The sequence below is a fragment of the Scyliorhinus canicula genome, chromosome 1 (genome assembly GCF_902713615.1).
Source record: "Scyliorhinus canicula chromosome 1, sScyCan1.1, whole genome shotgun sequence".
NCBI classification, from domain to species: Eukaryota; Metazoa; Chordata; class Chondrichthyes; order Carcharhiniformes; family Scyliorhinidae; genus Scyliorhinus; species Scyliorhinus canicula.
This window is the reverse complement of record NC_052146.1, coordinates 295,176,216-295,194,469: the sequence shown is the minus strand read 5'-3', so window position 1 is coordinate 295,194,469 and position 18,254 is coordinate 295,176,216. Positions and strand designations below refer to the sequence as shown.

The window sequence follows — 18,254 nt, the reverse complement described above, 5'->3', positions numbered from 1 at the left end:
TGCAGTTGTTTAATCATTTATAGTAATTAAGTTTCCTCTCCTAAATGTTAAGACTACAGTCCGGTCTCAACCTTAAACCAAAAGCTGACCTTTGAATCAATGGGGTAACTCAATCTTTTAAAGTGGTGATGCTCTCTGGTTATCCCTGTCACTACGGGCTCTAGAGCTCCTCGGCTGCAATTCAGCAATGACATCATCTCAAAGCTCTTGGGAGATATCCCAGAAAAAAAGGAATTATAAACGGTGAAGCAAAAAGCTTGAAATCGGAAACATAAAATTAAAACACTGGAAGCAATTAGCATGTGAAACAGCATCCAATGGGATTGCGGCGCTGAGGACCCGGGTTCGAATCCTGGCCCTGGATCACTGTCCGTGTGGAGTTTGCACATTCTCCCCGTGCCTGCGTGGATTTCACCCCCACAACCCAAAGATGTGCAGGTTAGGTGGATTGGCCACGCTAAATTGCCCCTCAATTGGAAATAAATAAATAAATATTTGGGTACTCTAAATTTAAAAAAAAAAAAAATTTTAAACTGCATCTATATAGAGCGTAAGATGAGGTTAACGTTTTAAATCTTGTGTAGAACTTGCAACATGGAAACGGGTCACTTTGGCTCTGCATGAGCCTTTTCTTTCACCTAATCCAGCAACAAATCCTTCTATTTCTTGCTCCCTTATTTACGTAGCTGACTTCCCCATAAATGCATCTGTATTCTTTGCCCCACCCACTCCATCGAGTGGCAAAAACCAATTCTGGTTCAGGATAATGAAACCACAGATGCTTACCCTTCCCAAACCAAAATGCTGGAAAATCTCAGAAGGTCTGGCAGCATCTGTAAGGAGAGAAAAGAACTAACGTTTTGAGTCTAGGTGACCCTTTGTCAAAGCTAAATGGCATCGAAAGTGGGAGATATTTATACTGTAGGGTGAGGGAATGAAAGATCAGTCATAGCCACAGAAACCTAGGGAAAAGAGAGCTAATGGCAGTCCCCAGAGAGAATAAAAGGTGTGAAAGGCCAAACAGCAGAGAAACTAACATCAGAGGGTGAGCTGTGACAGATGTAGATGTGGGGTGAGGGGTGACATGGGTGGGAGAGAGGTAAAATGAGAAAAAGGGATAAGGGAGAAGCAAAGGGGAGAAAAGGTAAGGAAAGGGGGATAAGATAGGGGGAAAGAGTGGGGGGGGGGAGAAATATATATTAAGAAAGATATAAAAGGCAGTTAAAATGAAATTTGCTGCCAGACCTGCTGAGATTTTCCAGCATTTTCTCTTTTGGTTTCAGATTCCAGCATCCGCAATAATTTGCTTTTATCCAGTGCTTGCCCTTCCCTCAGCTCTCCACCACCTGACCAGCTGAGTGTTTCCATTCCTTTCTGCTTTTAATTAAATACTGTGCTACCTTTAGCTGCATTAGATTGTTTGCCCGCACTTTATCAGCATTTCTCAGTTGATTGGCATGTCAAGCTGGCACAATTGTCACCTCAGCGGAAGGCAGCAAAGATATTTCTTGGGAACAGTGCATTTCAAGTGACCATTTTGCACCCCACACTATAATGTCTAATCTGCAGCCCGAAACTGGATCTGAATTTAAGCTCGTGTGCAAGGTAGCCAGAAAATAATTAAACCATCATGGGCAAAAAATAATTCACTTTTGTGAGATAATATATAATCAGGTTTGAGTTGATCATCCCTTCTTGGTGGCCTCCCTTCTGGCATCACAGAATGAGAGTTGTTTTCGACAACTGTACAAATATATACTTTTGCTAAGCTTTTACTTTGCCTTGTAATTATTATAGCATTGGAATTTTAAACTGGAAGTTGCTACACTAACTTCATAACACTGCATAACACTAGCAATTGAGACACAGCTGGGTTTGCAAAAAGAATTTCAAAGTCTTGTGTAACCAAAATAAATCCCTTGCAGTCTTTTGTTCCACAACAGAATCTTGAGGATTGAAATGTGGCTTGGCTCCAGATGAAAAGCCAGAAAACAGTGCATTCTTTAAGGTTTTGGAAAATAACTGGCAATATATTTATACTTGGTAATTTACATTTTCAAACTGAGGGTCATAGACGGGTGTCGGGAAGGTCGCGGAGCGATCGGTCGTGGGAAGAAGTGCCCGGCAGCTGCAACCGACTTTTAAAAATGCTGTCGCGACCGCCTTTCGAGAATGTCGCCATGCGTACCCCCTCAGCCAGATCTAGGAGTGGGTAGGCCCGGAGCCTAGTGGGGCATACCACTGCCTCCTGACGTCAGCACGCTATCCCAGGGCCTTGGTTTGGTTTTAAATGATGGATTCTTCCTGCTAGAAGCGGCGATAGAGAGCAGGTCACACACCCCGTACACTGACGTCACGTGCTCTGGGTTCGCAATCACAGAGCAGAGATTCCTCCACTTTGTACCTTGCAGCGAGCAAGCAACAGGACTGTGTGAAGAACTGAAGATGGATCATTTTTAATTAAAAGGAAAAAGGGCCAGAGACCCAAAGAGACCAGGATCTCACAACTGAATCAGCTCAAGGGAGCTTCCTCAGGCGAGTCTATGGCAGACAAAGTAGTGAAGGTGTGCGCTGTATCCAGAGCTCCAGTGCCTCTGGTGAACCAACCAATAAGAAACTGAAATCGGGAACAAGGCGGCATAAAGATTTATTGCGGTACGGCATGGTTAATTTTGCCGATGCAAAACCCATGTGTGTTAAATGCAGCAAGTACTGGAAAATGAAAGTTTAAAACCCTCAAAACTTCAAAGGCATTTGAAGACCAAACATGGCGAGATTGAGGACAAACCTCGTGATTTCTTTTCGAAGGCTGAAGCGAGAACGTAAATCGTCAGTTGAAGTTCTTAGCAGAAATGTAACATTGAAAGTAAGTGAGATCGTGAGGAGCAAGCATGCCCACCTGTTGCATTAAAGGTAAGAAGTAATAGTGAGTCGTGAAGATCGGCCGGCATGGGTCGCGAAACATCAGCTGGTTGGTAAAAGTGGGTTCCGGGAAAAAGGATTTTGAAAAACACTGATTTACCCTGTTTTTATGTAGCTCTGCATGGAGTAGGCACGCAGCTCTTCTAGACTGCTTTGTCAATTTGTACCCGATTGGTACATTTGTAATCCCCTTTTCTCTTTTTTTTTGTAATGCAAGTATTATCTTGGCTCAGTTGGTGGCTTGCCCAGGAATGGTGCAAAAATTAGACTGACGTTACAGCATCAATTTGCTTTTGCACAGCATTTCGAGCAAGACATTCCAAAACACCTGACCAGTCAAGTGATGTAGAGAGAGTTTTCCGGAATGTAGCGTCAAAACAGTTGTAGGCCTTGAAGCTGAATGTGGAGTTGAAAGAAGGATGCAAAGGAGTCTAAAATCGGTGCAATTTTGATTGAATGCTATATTGGCTTTTAGATGAGATGTTAAATTGAACCTTTATCTGCCTCTTGAGTTGGGTATTAAAGTATCCATGACACTATTCAAAGTATTTTGGCGAAAATCCTTCCCTCAACTAACATGAAATCCTGTTGGACCTTGTGTTCGGATTAGCTGCTGCATTTCCCCCCCAGGAATAACAGTGATTGTACTTTTAAGGTGATTATTATCTATCAGCCACTTGGAACATCCTGAAGATCTGTATAAATGCAAGTTATGTGTGTTTTCCTTTATGCAATCCATGATTTCAGATAATTAAATCCCAATGGCAAATATCTGGTGTCAGCTTTGCTGATGTTGGCGTGTGTTACTATCACTCGAATAATGTGACTTGTGCCTACAGAGTCTTTGAATCTGGTCATTGAAAGAGCCGTAAATTAGGCATTCTCTTCCGTGGGAAGGCAATCACGTTAGGCTACACTTAGCTCCTGGTAAATGGTTGAAAACAATGGCTTTATTGATACCCAGGGGGACAATGATCAGGCAATGGTGTGTCAAATACCAAAAACCTATTAAAATAATTCTTTTTTTTTAAAAATAATTTTTATTGAAATTAAATTGCAAAATAGAATACAAAATCTAAACATCTTAGCTCTATTACCATACAACCGCGGTAACACCCCATGAACAATACCCCCCCAGCTTCAATAGCAACTTCAAACAAAAAGAAAAAACAACAAAGAAAGAAAAAGAAAAGGAGTGAAAAAAACAAACAAGAGGGAGATAGCACCCTCCACAAACCCATGTGCACAGTTCTCCCTCCCCCCAATCCTCCCCCCCCCCCCCCCCCCCCGGGCTGCTGCTGCTGTCGGCCTATTTCCCTACCGTTCCACCAGGAAGTCCAGAAACGAATGCCACCACCTGAAAAACCCTTGTACTGATCCCCTCAGGGCAAATTTCACCCTCTCCAAGTTAATGAACCCCGCCATATCCGAGATCCAGGCCTCCACGCTTGGGGGCCTCGCATCCTTCCATTGAAGCAAGATCCTCCGCCGGGCTACTAGAGACGCAAAGGCCAGGACCCCGGCCTCTATCGCCTCCTGCACTCCCGGCTCCACTGCCACCCCAAAAATTGCGAGTCCCCAGCCTGGCTCGACCCTGGACCCCACCACCCTCGACACCGTCTTTGCTACCCCCTTCCAAAACTCCCCCAACGCTGGGCATGCCCAAAACATATGGGCGTGGTTCGCTGGGCTCCCCGAGCACCTAGCACACCTGTCCTCGCCCCCGAAGAACCTACTCATCCTTGTCCCCGTCATGTGGGCCCTATGCAGCACCTTGAACTGTATGAGGCTAAGCCTCGCACAGGAGGAGGAGGAATTCACTCTCTCCAGGGCATCCGCCCATGTCCCCTCCTCAATCTCCTCACCCAGCTCCTCTTCCCATTTCCCCTTCAGTTCCTCCACCGAGGCCTCGTCTACCTCCAGCATTACCTGGTATATGTCCAAAATCCTCCCTCCTCCAACCCACACCCCCGAGAGCACCCTATCCCGCACCCCCCGTGGGGGCAGCAAGGGGAACCCCTCCACCTGCTGCCTGGCAAACGCCCTCACCTGGATGTACCTAAACCTGCTCCCCGGGGGAGCCCAAACTTCCCCTCTAACTCCCCCAAGCTCGCGAACCCCTGCCCTGTGCCAGCTCAGAAATCCGCCATCAATGCTCCCTGGGACGAACCGATGGTTCCCCCGTATCGGGGCCTCCATCGAGCCCCCATTTCTCCTCTGTGCCGTCTCCACTGCCCCCAAATTTTGAGGGTAGCCGCCACCACCGGGCTCGTGGCATACCTCGTTGGAGGGAGCGGCAACGGCGCCGTTACCAGCGCCTCCAGGCTCGTGCCCACACAAGACGCCACCTCTATCCTCTTCCATGCTGCCCCTTCCTCGTCCATTACCCACTTACGCACCATCGCTGCGTTGGCTGCCCAGTAGTACCCACAGAGGTTGGGCAATGCCAGCCCCCCCCCCCCCCTATCCCTGCCTCGTTCCAGGAACACTCTTCGAACCCTTGGAGTCCCATGCGCCCACACAAATCCCGTAATACTGCTGTTGACCCTCCTAAAAAAGGCCTTTGGGATAAAGATGGGGAGGCACTGGAACAAGAACAAGAACCTCGGGAGCACTGTCATCTTGACGGACTGCACCCTCCCCGCCAGTGACAGCGGTAACATATCCCACCTCTTAAACTCCTCCTGCATCTGCTCCACCAACCTTGTGAGGTTGAGCTTGTGCAGGGCCCCCCAACTCCCAGCCACCTGGACCCCTAGGTACCTGAAGCTCTTCCCTGCCTGCTTCAGTGGGAGCCTACCAATCCCCTCCTCTTGATCCCCCGGGTGCACCACAAACACCTCGCTCTTGCCCAGGTTCAACTTATACCCCGAGAAACCCCGAATTCCCCAAGGATCCTCATCACCTCCGGCATCCCCCCCCCACCGGGTCCGCCACATATAGCAGCAGGTCGTCCGCGTACAGTGACACTCGATGCTCCTCCCCACCTCGCACCAGGCCCCTCCAGTTCCCTGACTCCCTCAATGCCATGGCCAGGGGCTCAATTGCCAACGCGAAGAACAAGGGGGACAGGGGGCACCCCTGTCTCGTCCCCTGATGCAGCCGAAAGTACTCCGACCTCCTCCTATTCGTGGCTACACTTGACATCGGGGCCTCATAAAGCAGCCTCATCCACCGAATAAACCCCACCCCAAACCCGAACCTCTCCAACACCTCCCACAAGTACTCCCACTCCACCCTATCGAAGGCCTTCTCCGCGTCCAACGCCACCACTATCTCCGCCTCCCCTTCCACCGCCGGCATCATAATGACATTGAGGAGTCTTCGCACATTTGTGTTCAGCTGCCTTCCCTTCACAAACCCCGTCTGGTCCTCATGTATGACCCCCGGCACACAATCCTCTATTCTAGTGGCCAGGATCTTTGCCAGCAGCTTAGCGTCGGCGTTCAGCAACAAAATCGGCCTCTATGATCCACACTGCATAGGGTCCTTGTTCCGCTTCAGGATCAAGGAAATCAGCGCCCGCGACATAGTTGGTGGCAAGGCCCCCCGGACCAACAGAGGGCCCAACAGGTCCAAATACTTTTTATAGAATTCCGCCGGAAACCCGTCCGGCCCCGGTGCCTTCCCCGACTGCATGCTCCCTGTCCCTTTGACCACCTCCTCCAACTCGATCGGCGCCCCTAGTCCCTCCACCTGCTCCTCTTCCACCCTCGGGAAACGCAACCTGTCCAGGAAGCGCCCCATTCCACCCTCCTCCACCGGGGGCTCAGACCGGTACAGTTCCCCATAGAAGTCCCTGAAGACCCCATTGACCTCTACCCCCCTCCGCACCACCTTCCCGGCACTATCCCTCACTCCCCCAATCTCCCTGGCCGCGTCTCGCTTCCGGAGCTGGTGCGTCAGCATCCTGCTCGCCTTCTCCCCGTGTTCATACACCGCCCCCTGTGCTTTCCTCCACTGAGCTTCCGCCTTTCTAGTCGTCAGTAGGTCAAATCTGGCCTGAAGGCTACGCCTCTCCCCCAGCAATCCCTCCTCTGGGGCCTCCGCATATCTCCTATCCACCTGCACCATCTCCCCTATCAGTCTTTCCCTTTCCCTCTGCTCCCCCCTCTCCCTATGGGTTCGGATGGAGATCAATTCCCCCCTCATCACCGCCTTCAATGCCTCCCAGACCGTCCCCACTCGAACCTCCCCGTTATCATTGGCCTCGAGGTATCTCTCAATACACCCCCGGACCCTCCCGGCCACCTCCTCCTCTGCCAGCAGCCCCACCTCCATGCGCCAGAGCGGACGTTGGTCCCTCTCTTCCCCCAGCCCGAGGTCCATCCAGTGCGGGTCATGATCCGAAATGGCAATGGCGGAGTATTCCACTTCCTCCACCCTTGTCACCAGCCCCCTGCTCAGGACAAAAAAGTCAATCCTCGAGTAGGCCTTATGTACAACGGAGAAAAATGAGTATTCCCTGGCCCTTGGCCTCGCAAGCCTCCAAGGGTCCACCCCCCCAATCTGGTCCATAAATCTCCTTAGCCGCCGCCGACCTCCTACCCGTCCGGGACTTGGATCGATCCAGTGGGGGATCCAGCACAGTGTTAAAGTCTCCCACCATGATCAGGCCCCCCGCCTCCAGGTCCGGAATGCGGCCCAGCATACGCCACATGAACCCCGTCGTCCCAATTTGGGGCATAAACATTCACCAACACTACCCGCTTCCCCTGCAGCTTGCCACTCACCATCACGTACCTCCCGCCACTGTCAGCCACCACCTTCAACGCCTCAAACGACACCACCTTCCCCACCAGGATCGCCACCCCCTTCTTCTTCTCGTCCAGCCCTGAGTGGAATACCTGGCCCACCCACCCCTTTCTCAGCCGGACCTGGTCCACCATTCTCAGGTGTGTCTCCTGGAGCATGGCCACATCCACCTTCAGCCCCTTCAGGTGCGCAACTACTCGGGCCCTCTTGACCGGCCCATTCAGCCCCCTCACATTCCAGGTTATCAGCCGGATCCGCGGGCTCCCTGCCCCCTTCCCCTGCCGGTTAGCCATACCCCCTCCCTTGCCCACCCCCGGCCAGCGTCCCACGCTCTTCCAGTTTCCCACGGCGGCACCGCCCCCCCTCCAGCACCCCCCGCATCCTCCAGCTCCTTCTTGACCGTTTCAGCAGCAACCCGGTAACCCCCCCCCCCAAGGCTAGGGCCCCTCCTAGCCGCGCCCCCCCACTCTACAGCACTCCCGTGAGCCAGCTATCTTCTGCTGACCCCGGCGGCTCCCGCCCTGCTTTCGGCTCCTCCCAACTTGGGACTGCCCATCCTCCAAAGTGCCCATCAACCAGTCCACCCTCCCCCGCTCCTGCGCGAGAGAAGCAGACCCCGCCCCCTCCCTCTCCCAGCACGGGACCCCGCAGAAAGCCCGCGCTTTCGCCCTGCCGGGCCTCACCTCCTCCAGGGCCACTCCCATTATCAGTCCCCCCCACCAGCTCCCCAAACACCCCGTTTACCCCTCAGTCCAAACCCGTCCACCCAGCTCCTGCTAGAAAACCCTTAAAGAAAACACCCGTACGGCCTCACCCCACCCACCCTATGGCCACCCCACCTCATACCCTAAACCCCGCAAATACACATACAGTATAAATAAATACAGTATTCTACAGCATCCCCCCCTCCGGGGACCCTCAGTTTGTGTCCAGTTTCTCGGCTTGCACGAAGGCCCACGCCTCCTCCGGGGACTCAAAATAGTGGTGCCGATCCTTGTAGGTGACCCACAGACGCGCCGGCTGCAGCATTCCAAATTTCACCTTCCGACTGTGGAGCACCGCCTTCGTCCGGTTAAACCCGGCCCTCCGCCTCGCCACCTCCGCACTCCAGTCCTGGAAGATCCGCACCTCCGTGTTTTCCCTTCTTGGCCCACCGGAGCACACACTCACGATCCACGAACCGGTGGAACCTCACCAACACCGCCCGCGGCGGCTCGTTCGGCTTGGGCCTCCTAGCCAGAATTCTGTGGGCCTCCTCCAACTCCAGGGGCCCCTGGAAGGACCCAGCCCCCATCAACGTGTTCAGCATCGTCACCACATAGGCCGCTAGGTCCGACCCCTCCAGCCCCTCCGTGAGGCCCAGGATCCGTAAATCCTTCCTCCTCGACCGGTTGTCCAACTCCTCGAACCGCTCCTGCCATTTTTTATGAAGCGCCTCGTGCACCTCCACCTTCCCCACCACGGCCGCGACCTCGTCCTCCCTCTCGGCGGCTTGCTGCTGCAGCTCCCGGATCGCAGCCCCCTGGGCTGCCTGGGTCTCCATCAGTTCCCTGTTGGTTACCTTGATGGACTCCAGCAGCTCCACTTTCATCTCCTGGAAGCAGCGCAGCAGAGTCGTCTCGACCCACTTCTTCAACTCTTCAAAACTTTCGCCGGCCGCCATTTTGTTTTTCGGGTCCCGATTTTTTTTCTGGGTGTTTTTTCCGTCGACTCTCTCCCTGCCCCGCTCCTGGTCTCCACCATGGGACCTCTAGGGCGACTCCTGGCCTCTTCCCACGCCGGGATTCGCCTCACAAGCTCCGTTGGGGGCCTTTAAGAAAAGCCCCAAAGTCCGTTTTCTCCGGGAGCCTCCGAACGTGCGGCTCAGCTGTTCATTGCCGCTACCGGAAGTCTAAAATAATTCTAACACATATATCAGGAATACTGCGTCCCAACAAAGATTTATTTGATGTACTGACTAAAATAACGCAGTTCAGCTTGAGATGTAAAAATAATTATTGCTTTGCTATTTCACCTGAAAACTATCTAAAGACTAGCTTGTTGATTAGTCTTTTCCACCACACACATTATTGTGTCTGTGCTGGCGCATGCTGCAGCAAGCACTATAATGACTAAGCATCCGGTAGTTCTTGGCTTGAAGCCTTTTCCCCCAGTATGAATCACTGTTTGAACACACAACTTTTCTGAAGCCAAGTTTGCGTTGGATCAGTCAGATGCAAATTGGAGTTTGTTGCTGCCAATAGTAAAGATTTGTGACTAACGTGTTCTTAAGGTAGCTGCTTGAGCCCATGACCATCTGACTGCAGCAAGCTAGCATTTGAGGAAAAGCAGATGGAGGGGATAATTGTGCTGGGTCGCTGTCCTACCTCAATATCTAGAAGTCCTATTTTAAGTTTACTTTATTCTGTTGAAGCCTACCTGTCTGAGGCTGAAGAGCTTTGGCTCATTCCTGTAACACTTGTAGCCACCTGGGGTGGCCACGTCCCGATTCAAAATGGACGCTCGCAAGGAGTGCAGGGAAAAACGGACAACACCAGAGAAAACAAGCAGGTGCAAGGTTTCCTGTGTATTAAGATTTGCAGAACCCAGACAGAACTGAAACCAATATCCATTAACATATTAATGAGCTATCTCCAGGAACAAAAATAAACATTGAAACAATCGAGACCAGGACAGACTCCCCGGCGCCAGTGGGAGCTAAAACAAAGCAGGCCAACGGCCACATAGGGCCCGCCCAACGATCAGGGAACACCTCCGGTATTGGAGAAAATCAATAGGAACAATTGGGACGTGGTCCAATTAATTGGGACCAAGTCCGGGGTCCGCCCAGAAGGGCACGAAACTCCTGGGGACTATAAGATAGCGTCGCCAAGTTCAGTTCGCAGACAATTGATGTCAGGCTACCTGTGGTTCCCTATTTTGCCCCTCCCTCATTTCTTGAACAGCAGGGTTACATTTCCTACCTTGCAATCCAGGGGGGCCATTCTAGAATCTAGGAAGTTGTGGAAGATCAAACAAATGCATCCTCTATCCCTGCTGCCACTTCTTTTAAAATCCATGGGTGTAGGCTATCAAGTCTTTGGGACTTGTCAGCTTTTAGTTCCATTAATGTTTTCTTTATTAATAACTGCTTTGCTTTCTCACTCTGACTAGCCCCATGATTTCCCCACAATTTTGAACATGTTCTTTGTATTCTCTAATGTGAAGGCAGACCCATACCATTTGTTGAATATCTGTCATTTCTTTATTCGCTATTATTTTATCCTGACCCTGCCCCTATGGGATCCACCTTTACTTTCACTAATCCAGTCTTTTTTCCATACATGTAAATGTGGTCACAATTTGTTTTTGTGTTTCTTACTAGTTTATATTCATTGTATTTTCTTATTCCATTAATTTATTTAGATTATCCTCTGTTGACCTTTTGAAAGAATACTCAGACTTGCAACTCTTGGAAGAGTTTTGCAGTACAGAAAGATGTCCTTCGGGCCATTGATCCACGCCGGCCATTAAGCACTTATCTATTCTAACTCCATTTTCCAGCACTTGTTCTGTAGCCTTGCGTGCTGTGGCGTTTAAAGTGCTCATCTAAATGCTTCTTAAATGTTGTGAGGTTTCCCCCCTCTTTCACCCTTTCAGGCTGTGAGAGTATTGCAAGATTCTTTTCATCTAATACTATCCTTAACTTCTGTTGGTAGCCATGGCTGTGCCACTTTGCCAGTTGAGATTTATGCCTCAAGGGAATTTTTATTTGTGGAATTTATTTTAATATTTGTCATTACTTATTTATTGGCATATCTGCCTTAACCAACTCTCCCTCATACCACCATGTTTGCTTATATTCTACACTCTCCTATTTTACACTTAACCATGTTACCCTCAAACTTAATATGAAATTCAACCATATTATGATCACTTTTCCCCAGAGGTTCCTTCACCATAAGGTTACTAATTCATCCTTTCTCTAGATCTACCAGATCTACGAAGGCACTGCTCAGATCCAGAGACTGATTATTGCACGGGAGCATATCGAGAAGTACAAGCAGTGAAGGAGCCGCACGTTCAAGAGTCCAGCGCTAATTTTGTAATCTAATTACGTATCATTCAATGGTTGACAATGCAATTCCAATGCAGTTTGCCACTCCACACAGCCCTCCTTCTCTTTCTATGCAACGGGGAAATGGGTCAAAGCATTAAAACCCATTGCCACCCAATTGAAGTTTACTTTTCCCGAGAACAAAGCCTTTTTTAATATCGACTAACGTTTTCTCCCAACAGTCTGAAGATATGCAGCTTTGGTGGATAGGCCCTGCTAAATTGCCCCTTTGAGTCCAAAAGGTTAGGTGGGGTTGCTGCGTTACAGGGGTAGGGTGGAGGTGTGGGTTTGGGTAGGGTGCTCTTTCAGGGGCCGGTGTAGACTCGATGGGCTGAATGGCTTCCTTCTGCACTGTAAATTCTATTCTATGATTACACAATACTAGATCTTAAATAGTCTGTTTTCTACTTGGTTTCTCGTCGTATTGTTCTAGAAAACTTTTGGCAATTCATTCCATGAACTCATCCTCCAAGCTACTTTTGTTAATTTGGTTTGCAGGGTCTGTATGAAATCCCCCGCAATCCTTGCATTACACCGAGGGGGGGGGGGGGGGGGGGGGGGGCAGTCGCACAGTGGTATTTTCACTGGACTTAGTAATCCTGAGAACCAGGATAATGTTCTAGGGATCAGGGTTCACGAAACCATCGTCGTGGAAAACCCATCTGAGTTCAGTAATGTCCTTTAGCGAAGGAAATCTGCCATCCTTACCTGGTCTAGGTTACATGTGACTCCAGACCTACAGCAATGTGGTTGACTCTGAACTGCCCTCTGCAATGGCCTAGCAAGCCACTCAGTGCAAGGGCAATTAGGGATGGGCAATTAGGGATGGGCAAAAATGCTGGCCCAGCCAGTGACGCCCACATCCCATGAATGAATTTTAAAATTTACACGCGCTCTAACCGCCTATAAATGTTTTCCGCCCTTGTTACTCCATAGCATCCTTCCTTTCGGTACCTAATATCCTTTCTATCTCATGCCTTTATCTCATCCTTTATTATTGGGACTACCTCTTTTTTTCCATTTTGTACATTTTCCTCTAAATGCCCTGTGTATTGAAATATTTAATTCCCAACCTTGGTCACCCTGAAGCCACTTCATGTAATGCCTGCTAGATCAAACCCATTTATCTCCATTTGTGCCATTAATTTTTCTATCCTATTTTGACTGTTTTGTGCATACGGATAAACTCTAATGCCGTTAATGTTTACTTATTTTTCCCTGCTGTGACCTTCATTGCGAATGGCCCAGTAACTGTTATTAAACTGAACAATATGTGCTGAAGTCTCTGTGTGGGGCTTTAGCTTGAAAACTTGTGATACAGAACCAAGAGTGCTGGCACAGAGCCGAGGTCAACATAAGTTCCTGGTTATGTAATTCAGCCACGATTTTTAGCACATGTCTTGATAATTACAATAATATAAATAGATAGGCATATAATGCCTGTACAAAGATAATAAGATCCTTTGAGCATAATTGCTAGTTAGTTGACCTGAACTGGGTTTAATTAAATATTGATGTAGCTCCGCGATGGCACTATTAGCGAGTGCACTGCCCACTGCAGAAACCCAGAATATTCCATGTTTCATCCTAGACTACTGGATTCGCTGATCTCATCCTGCGTCGCAGCAGAAGCACTACAGCAGCAGAGGAAAAGAGGCGCTGGATTTCTACTCCTGATTGCTCTCTGCCAACCCACACAGCAAGTGCCTGTGGCTGAAGCACAGCATCAGACTTGGATGTGATACACCCCATAATGAACTCGACATCTGTAGTCATTCAATGCTACAGAGCTCTCGCGTCCCTTTTTCGTGCTTAAGGTCCACACCAGTGGGCTAACGAGCGCAAGCTGACTCTGCTCTTTCCCTTTACCTTGAAATATTCCTCTCTACGTTACATGGGAAGACTAATTACTTGAGCATTGGCGCAGGCAGGGGCAGCCGCGTATTTTTCAGAAAGTTAGGTGGAGTAGAACATTTGCGGGACAAAAGCATTTGTCTCAGTTCTCAACCTAACCTGAGAAGACTTTGCATTTGTCCCTGGAATTAAACCAAATTTGTTACAGTCAAGAAAATTTAATTTGGAATCTACTGAAAAATAACGTTCTATTTTTCTTTTTCCGACAGATCCTCTGTGGAAAAGAGATTCCTCGCTGGGTTAACCGGCTGGCTCACTTCAGTTCCTGTATTCCATTTCTCCAGAGTTGCTTGCCGAAAGAATGGCTGACCCCTGCGGCACTGCAGACCAGCGTAAGCCAGGAGTTGCAGGATGGGCTTGGGGAGGGGGAAGATGCAGCAGCTTCAACCTCTGCTTCAGCATCGAACTCTAGGTCTACTTTGCCCACCTCGGGCCACCACACCAAATTATGATCCTCCGCAGAGACTTGAGACTGACTTTGTAGACATACAACTGAGTTTTTTTTTAAGTTTTAAAAAAAAGAGTAATTATCACAATCATTAGAAACTGCTCTGCAGGGTGCTGAACATTCTAAATCCTAGTTTCTCATTTTGATTTCCTTTTTAATACTTTACCTGATGTTTGTTCCATGCTCAAAGTTACGTTTTGTAGTTGATATTCCATGTTATTTTTTCCTTCTCTGATGGCTTGAAGGGGGTCACTGTGAAGAACTTCTTTTAAAAGCTATATATATCTACACACATACACATGCACACACATAAATATATATATATATATATATATAAAAATATATATATTTATATATATATATATACACACACACAGTATTTTGGATAATTGTTTACAAATACCCTTAACTGGGATCTGTGCTTAACAACCTGTTGTAATGATAATACTGGTCATTTTCTGTTTTTTAAAGCACTCTAACTGTTGTAGACCAGTACAGTAACGGAGCCGCATTTCGCTGGTGCAATCTTAACTCCACATTCCCCATTCCCTCAACCCCCCACCACCCCCTGATTGATTATAATACACAGTTAACAGACTTTCACATTATTTAATAATCCTTTCAGTTGAGTTTTTCTAAGAATGCATTAGTGACAAAATCTATTTTTTGCATGCTTCCAAAACTGTACCAGTCTGCAACATCTGAAGTTAAAATGCTATTACTGTACACAGACAGAGTACAAAACATCCAAGTGAGCAATAATCCTTTCACCAGCATTCTCAATGAACAGTGAGTGAGTTTGTAATAGTGAAATAATTAGTGACTCTGTTCTCGAGGCAGAGAATCAAAGACCTCTTCAGCTGCATAGGCCGGTAAATGAAACAAACCCTACTACCAACTCGTACTGTTCAGGATGCCTCATTCTGCTAATTTTGTACGTAGTCTGTTTAAAACTTCAGCGGCGAGAGTTTCTCCTTGAGGAATTTTGAAACCTGTAGGAACTCTTGTCCAATCTTTTCTAACTGAATTATGTTGTAGGAGGGATTAGCACTTTAAAATGTACACTTAGACTATTGTGAATCATGAAATTTGGGATAAAATGTTCAATGTCATTTTCTAATTATGAAATCCCTTTGACAATGTTGGGAATCCATTATGGGAGTTTTACTTTTCAGAAACGATTGACAGTATTCTAAGGAAATGGTATTTTGATCATGTGCTTATCCACCCGCTCTGAGGATGAATTATGTAACTGTCCCAGGCTTGTGCAAACCCTCATTCCTTGCCTTTCCGTGTTTAAAAAAAAATGAAAACCACTATATGTTTCAGCAACCCGTTAGCAGGTTGTCTACGCGGTTGACACTCTGCGCTGTTGTGTGCCTTAGAGAGTTTGTAAATGGGGTATTACAGACTATCCTAAACTTATAAAGGTGACTTAAAAGGGACATTGTGTTTCTGTGCTTGGCAATCATGTGTACACGAATCCTCCTTGGGTACCACCATGCCAAACAGATCTTTCTAGCCAGCCCATAAGAGTTCTTTTGCAAAAAGAGGGTAATATTTATTAAAACTGCTTGACGGTTAAAATACACTTGATAAAAGAGTTGCCACTCAAGAATGTATGGTTGGAGGAGTTACTTGGCAAAGTTGCCAAATATTCCCATCTTCCGATGTTAACGGTGTGTCATTGTTTGAATTTGTCTAATTCTGACCGAGACTGACAGAGTTGTGTTGCTATGCAATAGTATTCCTAACACTGCCTAACTTTTGTCAAGCAATGCAACTGTTGTCAACTTCACTGGCTATTGTCCAGTGGCTAACCATACTCAAGAGTTCCCTATCTCTGCTGTTTCTACCTGAGTATTAACTGAGTGGCAGGCAGAGCAAAATGGGAGACTAACTCAGCTGAAGTTCAGCTACCAGACCTCCTACTGACAGGTTTGTTAGAGGTACACTTGCCTACTGACTCAGTGATGGAATGGAGTGTAAGGAAATGTTTTGGCAGGGTGTATCATAGGAGAAAGATAAACAATATGAGGCTGGTTCTTGGTTAATTTTTACTAAGAAAAGAAGTTTGTAATTGCCTTACACCAGGTGTTAGTCCTGCATATGCTTTTAACCCTTTGAGGACCAGTAGTGCACTATCCAAAGGCCATTCTAATTGAACTGGGTACAAACTTTGGCGATGACACCACCAACTTTATAACTCTAAATTTGATATCCATCTCCACCGAACTGCGCTATCTTGAGCACAATTCCGCCTATGCAGGTGACCTATCCAAGTGAATTATGGGCTCCTGAGAACCAGGGCTTTTTCAGACTCCCCTGCACTCTAGAACTGAACTGTTGGTGATAGTCTGGTTTCAAAGCAGTGTTGAGATGGGGATCCTCCCACTTCATTATTGTGTTTCCTTGATCTGCATAGTGAGAGGATCTGCCATGATATTTCAGGCCACTTGGGTGAGGGAGGGGTCGTGACTGAGCAACACCAGGAGGAAGCAAAACCTGATGTCTACCAGATAAATGGATAAGAGCAATGCAGCTGCAAAAGCATCACTGGTGCCAGGAAAAGTGGCCTCTGCCTAAGACTGGTTGGGCCCCACGTTAAAGTGGTCCAAATTGGTAATAGCTACATGTCCAGAAAATTATTTTGGGATTATTTATGTGATGTGGTAAGAATATAATTGGGTCTTTAGAAGAATGCACAAAGACGTGTGTAAATTTGAACGCTGGACTGAATGGGTTAAGTACATGTGCAGCATGCTCTGAATGTTGCTTCTGGCCTTGTATAGCGCTACTTCACTGAGTGAGACCCGCAGGCACAGTATGCCTCTGATTGTATCTTGTGTAAAAGTTGCACATGTTCACACAGCACTGCCTCCTAGATGGTACAGAATAATTTACGTACCCAATCGCCAGGGTACTTCTGTGAGGTGCCTTTTAATTGTGACACAGGGACCTATTGATGATCCAGGTCAATTCATCCAAAATACCTCGTAACATTTTCCACTCCAGTAGCTGTATGTAATATTATGTCATGTTGTATCTAATTTAAGCAAAGGGTAGGCAGCTGTTCCTTTACTATCACTGACTTTGCAAACTTTGAAAGTAGTTCTTGTACTTTATTTTTTTGAACAAAATGTGATGGCAGCATTAAAAAAAACCTGTTTGTTCTAAAACTTGGTGGCTTTTGAACTTGTTTTATTGTAAAGACTTCAATTTCTGGAGTGAACAACCCACGTTAACTGCAACTTTCTTGCTTACAATGGAGTGTATAGTGAAAGGAGACAATTATTGCAAGAACTGCTCAGGGCACTATTGCACCTCAGCACATGGATTCCGGTCACTTTCTTTTGGAATATCTGTTGGGTTTAGATATCTTTAATTTTGACTTTATTTGTCACAATTCCAGGTTGTGCACTACTGCAACAGTTGTTCGCTGATTCCCATAGCTCGAAGGTGTTGCAGTTCAGCTTTTCTCGCAGGTCCTTTGCATGCAGAAGGTGAAATAAGGTGTGCAATCAACTGGATAGATCTTGTTCTAACCCACCATAGAGCAGGAGGTTCCAGAATCTGTGCCCAACTTGTGCATGTTAGCTGATCTCTGTTGGGGTGGCAAAAAGGTATTATAATTATTTCACCTTAACCTCACACAGGGTAGGAGGCGGACATCAGAATTGCTAGGTGAGCACTTTGAGGAAGCAACAAGCTGGGTAGATAAAGGAGAACCTGTAGATGTGTATTTGAATTTTCAAACAGCATTTGATACAGTCCACATTAAAAGTTATTACACAAAATAAGGTCTCATGGTGTAGAGATAACATATTAGCATGCATAAAGGATTGACTTGCTAACAGGAAGCAGAGAGTAGGGATAAATGGGTATTTTTTGGATTGGCAAGCTGTAACCAGTGGAGTTCCACGGGGATCAATGCTAGGTCCTCCGCTATTTGCCATCTATATCAATGACTGTGCTGTGTGCTGAAGGGACCAAAGGTATGGCAGCTAAATTTGCTGATGACTCCTAGATGGCAAATAAGTTATCGAGAGGAGGTAAAGAGTCTACAAAGCAATGTAACTAGGTTATGTGAGTGGGCAAAAAATTGGCAGATGGAGAATA

General features: G+C 47.4%; 1 protein-coding gene across 1 annotated transcript in view; it reads left to right on the top strand.

The window, feature by feature from the left end:
- Nucleotides 1–17,314, top strand: part of desi2 (desumoylating isopeptidase 2) — an 84,286-nt gene extending 66,972 nt beyond the window's left edge. Inside the window, exon 5 of the mRNA XM_038815576.1 lies at nt 13,897–17,314. Coding sequence (XP_038671504.1) covers nt 13,897–14,139 — 243 coding nt within the window. The 3' untranslated portion in view covers nt 14,140–17,314. The remainder of the gene's footprint in view (nt 1–13,896) is intronic.
- The last annotated feature ends 940 nt before the right edge of the window (nt 17,315–18,254 follow it).